Source organism: Chinchilla lanigera, unplaced genomic scaffold, assembly GCF_000276665.1.
Source record: "Chinchilla lanigera isolate Chin_1 unplaced genomic scaffold, ChiLan1.0 scaffold00040, whole genome shotgun sequence".
Taxonomy (NCBI): domain Eukaryota; kingdom Metazoa; phylum Chordata; class Mammalia; order Rodentia; family Chinchillidae; genus Chinchilla; species Chinchilla lanigera.
Genome location: NW_004955441.1, coordinates 1,746,604 through 1,764,507, shown reverse-complemented (window position 1 = coordinate 1,764,507; position 17,904 = coordinate 1,746,604). Strand labels below are relative to the sequence as shown.

General features: G+C 41.1%; 1 protein-coding gene across 8 annotated transcripts in view; it reads right to left on the bottom strand.

The window, feature by feature from the left end:
* The window catches only part of Rasgrp3 (RAS guanyl releasing protein 3 (calcium and DAG-regulated)), a 107,140-nt gene that overhangs the window by 21,890 nt on the left and 67,346 nt on the right, over positions 1–17,904 (bottom strand). For all 8 annotated transcript variants that reach the window (XM_005390851.2, XM_005390850.2, XM_005390856.2 and 5 more), the window contains 6 exons: positions 17,650–17,781; positions 16,063–16,210; positions 14,395–14,568; positions 13,916–14,032; positions 11,795–12,070; positions 3,584–3,661 (listed from right to left, as the gene is read on the bottom strand). In XM_005390851.2, the coding sequence (XP_005390908.1) occupies positions 3,584–3,661; positions 11,795–12,070; positions 13,916–14,032; positions 14,395–14,568; positions 16,063–16,210; positions 17,650–17,781 (925 nt within the window). The remainder of the gene's footprint in view (positions 1–3,583; positions 3,662–11,794; positions 12,071–13,915; positions 14,033–14,394; positions 14,569–16,062; positions 16,211–17,649; positions 17,782–17,904) is intronic.

Here is a 17,904-nt window from a genome sequence, read left to right as displayed (position 1 = left end):
TGTTTTAATGGCATCTATCCCCCTTAATACTCTCCCTCCCCTTCCCTCTTATTCCTGTTCTCTTGTCAAATAATAGTCTTCCTACTTTCAGATCATCTTTGTTTTGTTTTAGATTACACATATTAGGGAAAACATGTAATACTGGTCTTTCTGAGTCTCACTTCTCTTAACATGATGAACTCAATCATTCTCAAACACCTATAAAACAGTTGATCATGTATTTTGTATGATACAAAACATATAATAACTAGTCCACTCTTTACTACTTGATATTCAGAATACATTTGCATCTGCAGATGCTTGTAGTAAATGGGCACCAGGGCATGGCCAAGTTCATGTCCTCCGGTCTGCACAATGCACTTACTCCCGTCTGACTGCTGTGGGAATCTTTAGCCTTTCTGCCCCTCCTGGTGTACTTTTTTTCTGTACATTTTCCCACCAGGTTTGTCCATGGTGCAAGACATTCTCCCTCAATAATGTGGGGAAGAAGGTGGCAGTAATGCATGTCACAATCATAACATGTCATCCATCTGATCAGGGGAGCAGCTAAGCCTGCTGTGTGGTTTGTATCCTCCTCTCTCTGCCTTGGGACCCTCATACAGTATTCATAGTTTACACACAGGCAAACCTATACAAGAAGGTTATTTGTTAATGAGTTGGGGATTAATATTTTTGTAAGAGGAATTAAAAAGTAAGTGTACTCATTTAAACCCCTAATGATGTTGGGAGGTGGGTGTTACTGGTATTCTGTGAGCTATCAATAGGACTAAAAATGATCCATCATTTGCATATGTTCACCCACACATTGAATCTCTCTCTCTCTCTCTCTCTCTCACACACACACACACACACACACACACACTCCATAGCTCTTTCAATCAATATTTTCATCTAATCAATCTGCTAAAAGGATATACTCGTGTTCCCACCCTGTACAACAATGTGTGCTGGAGTACTGCAGTAAATTCAGAGCACACAAATAGATATTTCAATCTTCCAAGTGAAATACGGTCATCCTTAATGCAGACATCACAAGATCTACCACTCTGAAAGAGTGGGCAGTTCACCATTAGATCATACTAAATAGCTTTTTTTCTATCTTTCTTTCTTTAATTCATTTAGCAAAACTGGGGATTGAACCCAGAACCTTCTCAACGAGCTATATTCCCAGCACTTTTTATATTTTTGAGACAAGGTCTTGCTAAGTTTCTAAAGTACCCAGACTGGACTTGAATTTGAAATCCTCCTGCCTCAATCTCCCAGAGTGCTGAGATTATATGCATGTACCACCACACCTGGCTTAAATATCTTTCAATAATATAGTATCTCTGTGAAAAAACAATTAATATGGAACAAGGAATAAGGACATCCAATCTAATTCCAGGATATAAGAAAATGTACAGTGTCCAAAAAGTATGCACACACATCCATTGGTAAGTGTGATTATTTAAGAATGAAACAAAAATACTAGTTGCCTTTCCATGTAAGTGTATAATTTTTCTAAATTGTTAGAACACAAATATTTATTAACTTCTTTGGACCTCATTAATCTATAAGCAGAACTGCCAAGCATTTCCTTTTCTTTTCTAATGTGTACATGGGTCTTGGTAATCAAGCACAAGTCCTTAGAACTGAGCTACATCCTCCTTAACCCTGTATTTTTTGAGACAGGAACTAAGCTGGGTGTTTGTTATGTTTTGATCTAGGGTGCCATGAAAACCACTGAGGCACTAAGGCACAAGAGTGAGACACTGTGAACAGAGAAAGACCCAGAACTCTGAGACTCTTCAGATTAGGTCATCCAGTGCTTCAACTGTGAGCATTTTAAGATACAGGCTTCTAGTAACAGAATCCTGTCTGGAAATCAGGATTTATGTAATAAGATCTCTACTTATTACACACATCGAATAGGACAATGCTCCACTCGGAGAAGAGACAAGAGTTTGGGGAATGTGCATAGATTCATAGCATTTTATCACTGGGAAGGGGCTTTGAAAACGTCTACTCATACAACACATTAAGTGATTTTTCTGTGTTTGATGGAATTGTCTCCCAAGACCGGCAAAACTTTATCTTAAAAATAAACTAAAACAGCCCTAAATGGAGCACAAAGCACAGGAACGCGCCAAAGTGGCCTTTCCTACCCTGTCCCTGATAGGGATGGCGGCAAACACACAGGCGTGAAAGATAAGCGCCCGTGGTAACTTGCTGTCTGTGAGACCCCTGTAAGACCCCTGCACTTCCCAGGCCCAGTGTCTGAGCTCCCAGGACAGTAGGTCCATGCCACCCACAAGGCCAGGCACCCTCAACAATCATGGCGCCTGGTGAAGGAGGGCGAGGTGGGAAATCTGTGCGCGCAGGCGCAGTGCGGCTTCACACACAGTACCCTGGAAACAAAGTCCTTTTCCCGCAGGGCTCTGCTGTACACGGCCCCTGGGGAGAGCAGAGGGGACCCGCGGGTGGAGCCAGCCACCCTCCGGTTTCAGCCCCGGGTGCTGCGGACCGTGACCGAGACGTGGTGTCCACAAGAGCAGCCCTGGCGCCCTGCTGCCCCAGCCCCAGGGGCGCAAGCGCAGAAGTATTAATAGACTCAGGCTGAAACTGCTGCCAATGAGCTACGCCGTTCAGCAGGCAAGGAGCAGTGCCTCGGCGCTTTATAAGAAAACAGATCTCGCAGGACTGTTAGAAGCAGACAGACATTTTTATTTTCCTTTCAACATGCAAATCATGCTTTCACTGTGAATTTTAAATTCATCCTGGCTTCTTTGTTCTGTTTTTCTTTCATACCTCCCCCCCCCCGCCTGTGTAGTACTGGGGTTGAACCTATGGCTTTCACGCGAAGCCACATCTCTAGCCCTTTTTGTAGTTTTTATTTTGAGACAAGGTCTTCCTAAGTCCCTAAGTTGCCCAGGCTGGACTCACAGTTGTAATCCTCTTGCCTCAGTCTCCCAGAGTGCTGGTTACAAGCATGCACAGCCATCCCCAGCCCAGGCATGTTTGTAAGTTAGAGCAAAACGCCTAAAATTTAGCAGCATACATTTACTACAGCCACTGTCTCGATCGCATTATATAATGTTTATTTACTAAGCGTCAGCCATCAGTTAAATGAGACACTGTCTAGTGTGATATTGAAATTCTGAGTTAAGTTAAATGCTAAAAGAGAAGATTTAAAGTGTTTGAAATTTATTAAATCTAATTTCATGTTGAGTAGTGTGTGTGTGTGTGTGTGTGTGTGTGTGTGTTTACAAAGCTTGGAAAGTTATAACTCATCTTTAAGATAATTTTTTCTTTTGGGTCCTGTGTGTAGGTGTATTACAGAGGATACAAGAAATAAATCAATAATAAAACAGCAATGGGAATAATGTTCTTCCTCTTCATTACTGTCTTATATGAAGGAAAAAATAATTGTCAAACTGTCAAAGTTAAGCTGTTCCACTGGTAAAATGGGAATAATATAGTTTTTTTAAAAATCTATATTCAATCTTCAATCTGTAGAACACAAAATACCACTGTAACCACCACTTACTATAAATGACAAATAATGATGCTTAGAACTGACCCTTAGAGAGAAAACAGTACCCACCGATTTAGAATTTCTAGGCTCCAGCACCAGTGACAGTTTATAAATATCATCTTCTGTGTGATAGAGGTCCAGAGAGAGCTACCATGAAATTAAAAAGGATAAATAATTGTGTTAGATCATGTTTTTCTGTTTACATTGCTGAAATATTTTTCAAATTCAACATTTAAATCCAATGTTCAAAACTTCGAGTGAATGCAGAAGAAAAAGATGGTACACAGAGGTAGAAAACAAAATGTACAAAAAAGGAAAATATCCTGATGTGATCATTAGCATCACTAAGAACCATCACTCAGTTCCTCCACATTTACAGAGCAGCTGCTAAGTGCTAAGTTCTTTTTTTTCTTTTTCTTTGTGGTATTGAGACAGGGTCTCACTATGTACCCTAGGCTGGCCTTGAACTCACCTCACGGCGATCTTCCTACCTCAACCTCCTTTGTGCTGGGAGTACAGTTGTGTGCCATTCCACCCCTAACTGCTAGGTTCTGAGCAGCAGACAAAGGATACTTGAGGTTTTTCAAACTAAAGGCAAGGACAGATGCATAGAGTAAGAATTAAATGTAAGAAATGCTGTCTCCAAGGTTTAATTAAAGAACTGTGGAAATAAAGAAAAAACTCAATTTCTATTATTTTAAAACACTGTGTTAAGTCCTGGTGATACAAAATGCTGCAAAATTGTTTCCTACCCTGAAAAGCCTGACAGTTTATTTGAGTAAGACTTAAAACACAAAAAGATATGTCCACAACAAGCACGCTACATGTGAGGTTGGTTGCCCCCGGCTTAGTGCTACAGGAATCATTCAGGGAGGCAGCGCAGTAAATGTGTAACAGGAGAGATTCCATGGAGCAGCCTAGGATCAAACACTGGCTTTAGGAGCCAGCCCATTATGTAAGTGAGGTGGGATGCATGAAGGGATTTCTCCCCTGACACTAGAGACTGAACCCAGAGCCTCCTGTGTGCTAGCAAGTGTTCTACCACTGGGCTACATCCCTAGTCCCTTTTATTTTAAGACAGGCTCCCACTAAGTTGCCTAAGCTGGGCTTGAGCTTGAGATCCTCCTGCCTCGGTCTCCCCAGGAGCTGGGATTGCAGGTGTGTGTCACTGAGCCCAACTCAAACGCAATGTTTTAACAGAGATACTACAATGGTACTACAATGTATTATTTTGAAAAGAGTCTGTGGGTACAATTCACCTGGAGATCTTTCCTCCTAGCTCCATAGTAAGGGAAATTTGTGGTGCTAAATGGGATCTGACACCAGCTGTGTGTGAGGCAAGTAATTGGGAGAGGTCTGATCTGTGATGATTCAGGGACAGCCACTATTGGACTATGGCAAATTGCTGTCAGACTGACAAATGATATCGAGTGGCCAAAATCTTCTATTCCGTCAAGTCAGAAATCTGGGGCTTTATGTGAAATAACACAATATTTAAACACTTGCGACTGGCAATTTTTAGAATTCCACATGGGTAGAATAAAACGTATTTTCCCCTGGCAGTTGCCCACCATTTGTTGAATTCCCCAACAGATGACTCTGTTGAGTGGGAAGCCTCATGAAAGTGGGTAGCACATCTGTCCCACATCTGTGCCCTCATCCCAGTTTGCAGGTTCGGTCTGAGGGTTCCATAAATAAAGAGAGAAAACCAAGTGACTTCTCCCTTCAGAGTTCTTTGCTATCAGGAGTTAATCACGACCTTGAGGAGCACGATCCTTGCCTTCTGACTCAGCCTCTAAGTCCCAGGCTGAGTGTGAGGCATCTGCATCTCCTGATGAGATGACAGGTGCACCATGACACCCAACCAGAAACTCAGACAAGCCACACACTAAGTCAGGAGATGCTCTTGCAAAAGCCGCAAAGCTTTCTTGGGTATTTTCCACGTCAACTGGACAGGTGACACCTAGACATGGAAATGTTTTTGTCTTCTCCGTGTTTGTTTTCTCCTTCCCAGTGGTATGACCTGCGTGAGCAGTTAACCTCCCTGAGTTTCAGCCTCCTGACCTGTAAAACGGGAATCACAAGTCAGAGCTCCCTCTCAGGACTGCGGTGAAGGGGAAATGGGTGAATGTGCGCCCCATTGGGCTGCTTACAGGGTCACAGCTGCAGGGTTTGCTTCCAGTCAGTGCCGCAGCCTGAGGCCATGCCGGGCTGCTTACATGCGAATGGGAAGCTGCAGCTGGGGCTACTTCTGCCCTCACTGTTCTGCCACCCACAAGGCCACCTCCTGTCTCAAACCTTTGGGCTTTCAGGACCTGTCCAAAGCGTGGCCTGTTCCATGTGCTACACACACTTGTGATCCTAGGGACAGGGTTCCCATGTGGGTCAAGCATATTTGCGGACTCTGGATGTTTCTGACAAATGTTCTGGTCCACTGTCTCAGCAAAGATGGGTACAGATTTAGTGTTCATGTTAGGATTCACTTTGGCATACATGTTTATTGTACACTAAAATATACTTGGGCATCAAACTCCCTCCACTCATCATTTTTGCAACTCTTCTTCTCTCTTTTTTTAAATGAGACCATAAAAATACAGGGGCTTTCCAGTTATTTGCATATACTCAGAACAGTAAAAGTAACGGATCAGGCTAAAAATACTCTGAAAATAATTATACTGTTTTGTATATCATGAAACAGAAGCCTCGGTTTTCAAAGCTCCTGATTCCAGATGGTCCCTGAAAGAAGAAACTACCCAAGCCCGATACCTTGGGGTGTGGCCCTCTTGCTTCGCATACCCTGCACTGTTCAGAGGGCTGAGAACACAATGATAAAGGTGACGTAGTCCTGCTCTCTTAAATCCTGTCCTCTAATTCTTTCACTACATGTCCATGATTAGGAAAGAGAGGTATTACTATTATCATTGTGGCACTGGGGATTGAACTCAGGGTCTTCGTGCTGAGCTATATTCCCAGGACTTTTGTTTGTTTTTATTATTTTGAGACAGGGTCTTGGTAACTTGGTAATTTGTCCAGGTTGAGCTCAAACTTGTAGTCCTCCTGCTTCAGTATCTCAGAGTGTTTTGATTACAGGCATGCACCATCATGCAAGCCAAGAGGTAAAGATGTATTATTTTGCACAGATGTGAAGTAAAGTAAATTAGATGTTAGTAGTATGCCTACATTAGAAATAACATGTTCATTTAAAACAAACCACCTGCTATACTTTGAATCTTTGTGTGTGTGTGTGGATGTATGTGTGTGTGTGCATGTGTGTGTGTGTGTGTGTGTGTGTTACATCCCCAGCCCTTTAAAAGTTTTTATTACTATGAGACTAGGTCTTCTTAAGTCACTGAATTGCCCAATGACCTTGCAGTCCTCCTGCCTCAGCCTCCCGGAGTGCTGGGATTATAGGTATGTACCACCACACCCAGCTAGTTTGGATCTTAAATGTCCTCCAAAGGCCCAAGTGTGCTATTGTGACCTCATGGAAACATTAAGGCTTGGATGACTTCTGAAACACTGGGACACACTCTCGAAGGGAATTGTGGGCTCTCAACAACTTGCTATTCCTCCCTCTCTTTGCTTCCCAGACATGAGATCAGCACCTTTTGTTTGCCATGTGCTGTTGCTAAGATTACTGTCACTACAGGATCAAAACAAATTAATCAGTGGACCAAAACCTTCCAAACAATGAGCTGCAAGAAAATCCCAGTGTCTCTCTCTCTCTCTGTGTCACTCTGTCTTTCTCTCTGTCTCTCTGTCTTTCCCTGAGATAGGGTCTCAGTAAGTCACCAAGTCATCTAGGCTGGGCTCAATCTTGCAATCCTCCTGCCTCAGGCTCTTAGAGTGCTGGGAAACCTTTTCTCTTTATAAGTTTATTTATCTCAGGTATTTGTTATAGTGACAGAAAGCTGACTAACATACCACACAAGGGAAAAAATGCCCTAAGCTGGAGTACAGAAGTTTCTCATTTGCTAGCCTTTTGTCATTTATGAATCTCAGTTTCTTCACTTGTAAGAAAGAAAGGGAAAAGATAGCATTATCCTTACTGCTGAGCCCAGGCTGCATAGAGGACATCTGTGAGAGTTTACCAAAGAAATGTATGTGAAAAGTGCTGTGATTTTTATTTTTATTTTTATTTTTGGCAGTACTGGGGATTGAACCCAGGACCTCTTCACTGAACTCCATCCCCATCCCTTTTTAAATTTTGAGATAGTCTCATTGCCCCTCCCCCAGGCTGGGCTCAAACTTGCAATCCTTCCCATCTCAGCTTCCTAGAGTACTGGAATTACAGGCATGTACCACCATGCCCAGCAACACTTATTAAAGAAAATTGAAGCATTTCTGGACAGCCTACTGCAGAGTAGCCTTTAATAACTGTTGTTTAACTGAAGAGTTCTTATTTTCTATCTTTCAGGTCACTCAGTCCTATATTGGTTACTGTATCTTGGGGCATGTTCAGATGAAAACAGTCACTGCAGGCAAAAGTTTGACTTGGATCTTTGAGAAACTGCAGCCCATCACATGGTTCTAATCTGAATAGGCACATGCTTCGTGCAATGGGCACTGGACCAGATGAGAAATGGATGAGGAACATGCAGTGACCATCTCAGACCTCACAGTGAGGAGCAAGCTCCCCAGGGGCCAAGAAGAATGGGTGTGTCTCCTCCTTGTGCACTGAACTCCTCCATGATGAGGAGAGAGAAGGGATTCTGGCTTTGAGGGGTAACTCACTTGATGCCTAGCAACTTATGTATAGGCTCGTGGTGCTGTCCTCAAGAGCTGGTGGGCCAGGACTACAAGTCACTCTTTGCTTTCAGAGTTCCACTAATTTTTACTTCTAGAGTCATAGCACTTTAGCACTGCAAGACGCCCCCCAAACAAGCACAGAGGCTTTATGACAGAGCCAGGACTAGTGAACATGGAAACACAGCTGAATAACTTCAGAGGCAGGGCTAAGAGCAGAACCTTCCATTTAGGACTGGGCCACCACATTGTGATGGGCAACATTGTGCTATGGTGCTTGGCAAAAAATTATTCCAAGAATCAACAAATGGGATTATATCAAATTAAAAAGCTTCTGCACAGTAAAGGAAATCAACATAGTGAAAAGACAACCTGCAGAATAGGAAACATTTTTTTGCCAGCTACACCTCAGACAGGGAACTAATGTCTAGAACATATAAAGAACTGAAAAAAAATGTAAACACCTCAAAACATAAGACCCAACCAAGCACTTGACAACTGAAATGAATAGACATTTCTCAGAAGAAGAAACACAAATGACCAAGAAATACATGAAAACATATTCAGCATCTTTGGCCAATAGAGAAATGCAAATTAAAACACTGAGATTCCACCTTACTCCAGTAAGAATGACCATTATCAAGGACCCAAAAAACAACTATTGCTGTAATCCCAGCAGTTAGGAGGCTGAGCCAGGAGGATTGCCATGAGTTTAAGGCCAGCCTGGACTACATAGACTCAACAAACAAACTAACCACCACCACTACAATAAATGCTGGTGAGGCTATGGGGAAAAAGGAACCTTCTACATTGTTGGTGAGAATGTAAACTAGTACACCAGAATGAAAATCAGTATGAGGATTCCTCAAAAAACTAAAAATAGAAATTTCTTTCCTAGGTATCTTTGTGAAGAGCTCAAGTCATAATATACATGCATATATAGCAACATAACTCAAAAAAGCTAAATCACAGAGTGGCTTATATGCCCATCAACAGATTCATGGATAAAGAAAATATGGTGTTGGGGCTGGGGATTTAGCTCAGCGGCACAGCACCTGCCTGGCAAGCGCAAGGTCGTGAGTTCGGTTCCCGGTACCTGAAGAAAAAACAAAACAAAAAAAACAAACAAACAAAAAAAGAAAATATGGTGTTATACACACTGGAGTACTACTCAACCATATAGAAGGATAAAGTTGAGCCACTTGTAGGGAAATAGATGGATCTTAAGGCCATATACTAGGTGAAATGTCAGTCACAAAATGTTAGATATTAGATAGTTCCTCTAATATGAGAGACTCAAGCTATAAATAATGTAAAGAGCAAAATAAAAGAGCCATGATAAGAAACAGGGAGGTGGATTGTAGAGATGGGAAGGTAGTCTGGGGAAGGAAGGGGTAGAAGAAAAATAATCAAGATGCAATAAGTGTATATATCAGACCCCAAAGCAGAATGTAATCACTATGCATTGCAAACATATAAAATTTTCAGTATCTCTAAGAGACAGAGAAAAGGAGTGGGGATTCTGGCATCCTTTTGCTTTTTTCTTTTCTTCCCAGCAAAAGAAATTAGGGCCAGGCATGGTGGTGCACACCTATGGTCCTAGCACTTGGGAGGCTGAGGCAAGAGGATTGAGAGTTTGAGGACAGCCTGGACTACATATTGAGTTCAAGATCAGCCTAGACTACGTAGCAAGAATTTGTCTGAAAAAAAAAAAATAACAAAAAGAGGAATTGTCTTTGCTTTTATTTCTGGATTGTAGGTTTTCCATTTATACCCCTGAAATTTCATTCACAATTCTCAATACCTCTCTAAATAGCTAATTTTTTTTTCATAATGTTACTTGATGAGTTTATAACTCAAAATTAATCTTCCTGCTCCATTATAGTCTTTCCTTTGGATCAAGCATTGCCCAAATGTAGGCACCTGATTGACATCAAGGACCCAGCCCTTACACAGACATCTGAAACCGAGGCCAGCCCTTGGGACTGGTCTTCAGACATCACCTGTGCCTGCGGTTTGCAGTCTAATTATGACTGCCACACTGGTTACTTATTCGTGGAAACAGATTTACATAGCAAATGATTAATAAATGCAGGTGCTTCGAGTGTTGTGAGTTGCCCCCTCATGTAAAGAATGTCTGTTTTCTATTTGTTACACAAACTCCGCCCCAACAGAGCTGCATTTTCTTTGTGTGTCTGTTACACACCTCTGCTTTAAGATAACAGAGCAACTAGCATTATTCTCTACACCAAGAGCCTGTTCTTCGGTAAACAATTTCACTATCGAGGAACAGTGGAATTGCCAGAACCACACTCCTATTCCAATTCAACAGCCCTAGGGGACTTGGCTGTCAGAGCTTACATGTAGTTCTTTTCAGCAGACATGAAAGGAAAAGAATCAATTCAGTATCACAATCAAGTTTCAGAGACCACAGTGTTATAACCCCAAACAAGGAAGTAGTCCCTCCCTTGTTAAAGCAAAAGTGAGGAAATGTGGTGGGTGCTTCTTTCTCCCTGCAAAGAATAAGCCAATAGAAATGTTCTCCTTCATACACCTGCTGTATCTAAAAGTTCTAGAACCTGAAAACCAGATAAACAAGTGTACCAGAAATGCCAACAAACACAAGCAGTAGATGAAGTCCTTTTGTCTGTCTGGCCTCACTCTTAAGTGTAGCATTCACATTATTTGAGTTCCTAATGTACCAGGTACTACGGAAAGTGTCGGGCATGTGATGTATCAGGCATGTAAACAGAAAGAATATAATGGCAAAGTGACACCTCCTATAGTCAAAGAGGTATAAAGTCCAAGGCCAACACATTACTTTTGCAGAGCGAACAGAGACTGCTCTAAAAATGAGACTTCTGAATGTGAGCCAGCCATCTGGATGCAGAGGGAAAGGATTTTATGAGAATGTACAAGGCCCAGGAAGTGGAAGGCAGCATTTCATGATAGAAGTACATGCAGCCCAACATTTCTCAAAGGCTGGCATGATGTGGAAGAGAGCGAGGACAAAAGAAGCTATACTGAAGGTCAGAGATGGAGTCCTGAAGGTCCTCAAATTCCAGGCTGGGAACTATATGCTGGAGGCTTAGGGAAGTTGAAGGTGGCCATAGGAGGTCACACAGGAGGTCCGTGCATCACTGCAGGCTTTGATGAAAGCAGTGCAGTGAGGCTAAAGAGAAGCACAGGTTTGGAGCAGAAGGAGGTAATGAGTTGGCTGAGTGTGTTGAGGAAGAGCAAGGGGCTGAGGATGTTCAGGAGCCTCTTTAGCAACTTCAGAAGCGGGAGTGCATGGGCAGAGGCTGGGCCTGTCCACACAAAAGGAAATTGATTTGCCCCAAGAGTATAGTCTCAAGTCATGCTGGTTATAGGTGTAGGGTTCCTTTTTCCTCATCTTTTGAGATTTCTTCTCATCTACTGACCCATAAATCAATTTTGCCCCAAAGTGAATGGCTGGCATACATCTCTCCATGTTCCCTAGAGCATGAGATGCAGAAAGGTTATTTAACACAAATGTAGTCCCCTGGAACTCACGGTGAGCAGGTTGATCAAGTCCATGTTGGGCTCTAAGTGGTGAGAGGCATTCTGCAGGGAGACCAGTTCACTCAGGGTAACGGAGAGCTGGTGCATTTTCACAATGTTCACTTTGTTCTCCTCCATCCAGTCTGGGAAAATGACATGGACTGCTATCAAGTCTTTCAAGTGTACTCCAAGGATGGGGATTTTGAAACCATCACAGTCGGCAAAGGCCTTGCGGTAACTGCAATAGTTGCCATTGGAGGAGACCAAGTCTGTCATTTCATTCCAGTTCTGGGAACAAATGGAAAAGTAGAATTTTCAAACAGTCTTCTCTTCTGCCCACCCCTAGAGCCTGTAATATGTGGCTAGGAAATTCCTCAGCTACTGAGAGAAGTATCACTTGCACCAACATTGAAGCAGGGGAATAGTAACCAAGAAAAAGAAAGTTAGAAAAATGTACTAGGTCTGGCTGTGAGATGGACATTTTGTTCCATTCTGCTACAAATCAGAAATAGCTGGCACCTCTGCCTACCTACGAATGATGTTGGGATGTAAATGGAATCATGGATACGTAGTATTTTACAATTCATGAAAATATTACAGTTTACAAATTTAAGCATATGACATATTAAAACTTCTAGAAAGTTCCATTCCAGATATTAACTGAAGGTGAATCTGGGACATTGTGATGTTATAGAGTAGAAAAAGTCACATTAAAATGTGAAGCAGCTGTGGTTTTTGGACTCTGCACTAACTAGGATGAAGTTGAACAAATCAATTCAGTTTTTGGATCTCAATTTCCTTTTCTATAAGAAAAAGGAGTTCAAATAAATAAGTTTTACAGATACACTCATAATTCCAAGCTTCTATGGGCCCCTGTCAGAATCTTATTCTTTATGACATTTAAATTTGTTTTACTTTTCAGTTGGAATTTAGTACAAAGTTAAAAGAAAATTAAACACATAATGAGTGCCATTGTACTTGGAATGACTGCAAAATTTGAGGTCAAACAATAGTACCTCTGTGGTTTACTTCCTCTTCCTTATATGGAGAAATCATTGGTGGCTCTTTTCGACAACCAGATCTTCCTAATAGATCCCAGCATTGATCAGTTTTCTCTTTCCCAAAACAGCTCATAGACAAAGTTGTTTCTACCCACAGGACCAAGAACCGGTTCTGATTTACCATTATAGAAATTCCATGCCTCTAGTTTCTGATTGGTCCGGCAACACAAGATCAAACCAATCTGTACACTAGAAGGTTTGTAATCCCATAAGGACAGGGTTGAAGTAAGAAGCCTTGCCTATCCCCAACTTTCATGAACAAGGGGGTATGATTTTGCTGTTGCTACAAACAACCCAATCAGAAGGAAGCAAAAAACCCAAAACAAAACAAAACCACATAAAATCCTAAGAAGGCAGAGAAACGGAGCTACAGCTCTGATCAGACCATCTCTAAATCCTGCTCTGCCTCTGGACTTCCAGGTATGTTAGAAAATATATTTCATCATTATTTAATCAACTTAGACTTTTCCTTTTTTAACTGAAAATTGAACATGTCTTTATCAATATAATGAAGTACAGTCTTACAAGGGACTATTTCATAAGGATAAAATGGTCCTTTTTGCTCAACAAGGAAAAAAAATTTTAATGTGGTCTGGAAAGGAATATGGCAGAAAATTATATGTGTTTCTGACAAGGCAGCTGTAAAGCTCAGTATTACTATACAGGGCCCGTATCTTCCCCTTCCTTTGTATCTTCTGCTGTATCAAGGACAGAGTTATAAGTGGAGTGGCCATTCAATGACTCTATTTCCAGGAAGGTAGTGTGAGAGTGATTTCTGTCGTATTCGTCTGGTATCCTCCATGTGTACCACACTGTCTACCACAGAGTATGCATGAAATAGATATTTGTTGACTGTTCACACAGTATGTTAATCACATGTGACAGGATTCGCATCAGAACTTCTGACCTGCTTTTGCAGGTGGACTCAGCTAGTGTGGCTGTTCCCTTCCCATTCTGTGCCCCACGGGCAGCCTACCATTGGGGCCCATTCTGAGTGATATTTGTTAGGGGTGTACTATACCTAAACAATTTACAAGTGTCTACTTACAATTAAGATCAAAATCCACTGTACCTTTGTAACCTCCGAAGAAAGATGGGAATGGGTCTCTTTGAGGCGTGAAATGGAACTGTGACTAAGGCCTCCCACCACCGCCATCAAGGTGTTAAAATTTTTGAGCTGAAGGAGCTTCTGCAACAAAAATGTTAACGTTAATAATTTGTCAGGATTTTTAAATTTTTCTGAACTTTCTGAGACACAGGTAATCTCATGCATGATTTAAATAACAGAGACACAGTAAAAAATTGTGTTGACTTAAAATGAAGTGCAAATAGAATCTGTCAGAAAATTATATAAATTATTTGATGGAAAAGCTAAGTATTGCTTTTTAAAACCAATCTTCTTGCCTAAGAAAAGTATGATTTGCTCATTAGTTACCCATGAGTAGTTTAATCATTCATTGTCCGTATATTGTAAATACCAAATAAGACTTTTCTCAATAGATTGAAAGAACATCCAGAATCCAAGAACCCCAGTCTGATTACCAGACATACCTTTGCAACATTGATAAACTTTGTGATGACTTCTGCCCTTTGCTGGGGGGTAGGTTTGCTAAGAACCATCAACTGGACCCACTTAGAGATTCCATTAAATAAGGCAATAGATCTCTCCAAGGTTGGGTTATTCTCCAAGCAGCCATGGATAACATAGCTTTGATAATCGGTGAACTAGTAAAGGAAGATTCAGAGATTCTGAATTATAATGGAGCTTTTGCAAAATCAAAAAGTAGAGTGCTGCACAGAAGAGAGTGTTTTATAACAACAACAATTTTTTCATTCCATTTGTAATGATAACCTACAAGTTAAATGGGTAAGTGCCTTGAACAGGTCATTTTGCTTCATTTCCAATACCACTGCTGTATACACAAAAACACACATTATCACTGTGTTGAGGGGAGGAAGAAAAGGGTAAGGTTCTATTTCAGAGCACCCCAAATTTACTGAATCATAAAATCCACTTTGGTCATTTGTTAAAATGGTGGTTCCAGGGAACACCCAAGACAAAAGGTATTAGTATCTCTAAGAATCTTCATTTTTAATACACTACCAGTGATTCCAATGATCCAAAAAGTTTAAGATACAATATCATACACTAAAGAACAAGAAACGAATACATGAATATAAATATAACAACTTCAAACATAAGTATTTTGTAAAGTTGTTTCAAGATTTAAAAAAAGAGATAAGAAAAGTATCAGATGAAGGAAGGCCCCTCTTTGGCAGAATGTACATAGTCTCAGAAAATTTAGCATGGACATCTTGAAATATGTATGATCCTTCTATTATATGCGATGATTTCCTCCCTTTCCCTGCTTTAAAGGGAATCATTAAAGCTTTGGGAAGTTATTAAAGTTGTCTCCAAGCAAGTGAAAGATCTTGCTTAATGAAAGATCTTGCTTAGTGAAAGATCAGTCTTAGAAATTCATGCTTCTTCTAATTAAGCTGGCATTCTTTTCAAGCAATAAGGTCATTCAGGTTCTGGTACCTTGGAAAAGGAAGAGGAAGAACTTCCCCAGAGGAGATGGCTTGATGAGACAAAGCTGAGCAGATGGCTCATTATCAACCAGTGTGGAAAGATGACCAGCACAAGTAGATAATGAAAAGAAGGCAGCTAAGAAGAGACCACAGTCAAGGAAGAGAGGGGATACAGAGAAGGAACAAAGCCCTATCAAGATGAGTGAGAAAGAAAACTTAATCCAGGGTCTCTAACACTGGGAAATAAACTCTGATGTTGAGATTCTCCTTAAGACAGAATTTCTGTTTTCTACCTATACCCATAACTAAGTGTTTATACAAATCTCAACCTAAATATTTTTCCTCCAAGTGAAGGGCCTGGCAAAATATGTTAACGTGGGAGAAGTCAATGGTGCTAAGAAAACTTTGAATGGTTAAATCTCCACTGAGTACTTAGAAAAATCATGCTTTGGTCCTATGAAAGGAGACACTGAAAATACCCACAGAAATATAGCTCCAGAGCCATAAAATAAAGACAGTATAATGTTTATCTTTGGTTAAAAGGGATTGTTTCTGTGAATTAAGGGCACTTTTCCAGCAGAGCACAGTGACAGGGGCTGCCAACACTTCACAGCATGAAAATATGGCTCTTGGGAAAGTTGGCATCGTGGTTGTTATCCTTGGAAGAATAAATGTCAAGTTCCTTACTGAGATCCTTCTAAAAGATTTATGCTCCAGAAAAGTGAGGTGCTCTGCCAATTCAATGGGCTCCAGATGGTCAAACAGCAGGCAGGCTTTGCCCTTCTTGGATACTTTCTTCCTCTGTGTGACTCTTCTCATCCAATCATAGGAAGGACTAGAAAAGAAGGTTGAGTGTGGTCAGTGTGCTGAAACCCATTTCACTCGATGCACATTGTTAATCTATGGATTCTGTAACACTTGGCCTGCTTCCAAGAGCTTATGCAAAATACGTGCACTGTCCTTTGTATATGAAGGGGAAAACCACTGACCCATTGCCAGTAGAACATAAACTTTGAGTTGTTTTTCTAGATAGAGTAGGTTTGCTCTAACCCATCCAGTCTCTTGCTTGGTTTTCCTTACAGCCAAGCAAGATCTGGATCATAAAGGAGAGGTCAGGGATAGGTATATAAATTTGGAAGGATACAGATGGTGATTTAAGGTGCATGGAAACCACCAAATGCTATGCTGTGATTCTCACGCTTTGGCAAAATATAAATTATCTGGAAAAAATATTCCAATAACAGAGGCCTGGACCTCACTGCCAGAGATTCTGATTTACTAGGAATGAACCTAAATGACATATATTTTAAACAAACATCCCAGATGACTCTTCAATCAGTCACTATTGAAGAAATATTTCATGTAAAGAGACTATGGTAGGAATGCCTAAGATAGAAGAACATCCATTTGCAAGATGGTAACCATACATAGGATCATGAAATAAATTTCTCTGTGTGAAGTTACCTAGTCCATAGGAAACAAGTCTAACACAAAGTTCTTTTATCACTGAACAAACCAGTTCACAGCATCACTATAGTCAACATTTGTATAACCTTAGGCCAACCTCAGAAGCACCATGGTACAAGGCTTTCCAAACTTGAACTACTGTATAAATCACCTGGGGATCTTTATTAACATGCAGATTCCAGCCAGGCAGGGTGGCTCATGCCTGTAATCCCAGCACCCTAGCAGGCTGAGGCAAGAGGATTGTAAATTCAAGCCCAGCCTGGACAATTTAGTAAGATCCTGTCTCAAAACTAAAAAAAAAATAAAAATAAAAAGGCTGGGGATGTACCTCAGTGGAAAAGCCCTGGATTCGATTCCCAGTGCCAGAAAAAGAAGAAAGTGCAGATTCCAGTTCAGCAAGTGGGGCCCAAGATTTGCAGTTCCAATGAACACTCCAGAGATGCCAATATTGCTGATCTGAAGACCACACATTAAGTAGCCAAGGCATAGGAGATACTAACTAGATTCAGATTCAGTAACTAAATACTAAGAATCTGTTATGTGTCAAATGCTTCCACATGCTATCTTATGTGCTTTTTGGATGCCTATCCTAATCCCATGAGAAATGCACTTTCTCATTTTACAAATAAACTGTAGCTTAGAAGTGGAGTTGCATCCAGTACATCTGTGTGCACTGCAGCAAGGCTGATCTTGATGAACCAGATCATAACTCTGGACCTATACAGATTCAGGTCAAGTGGGGTCATTACTAATCCTGCCTCAAAGCTGTAGACTCATCAAGTTTGAAAGATGCTTGTGCCATCTTACATGCTGGATATGTCGATGAGGCTGACGTGCTTTTCGTATCCCAGTTGACTAGCTACTTCCCGGAATTCCTCAATCATATGAATCAAACCAAGATCCAAATTAAACTCCGCAGGAAACTTCAGAATCCAGTACCTGAAAGGAAAACATTACATTTAACAGCTGAAAGATTTCAAGCTGGGCTTCTGTGAAAACTATTTTACCCTTGACAGACTACTAGTCATGCTGAATCTTAGCCGTCTCCTGTCCCCAACCATC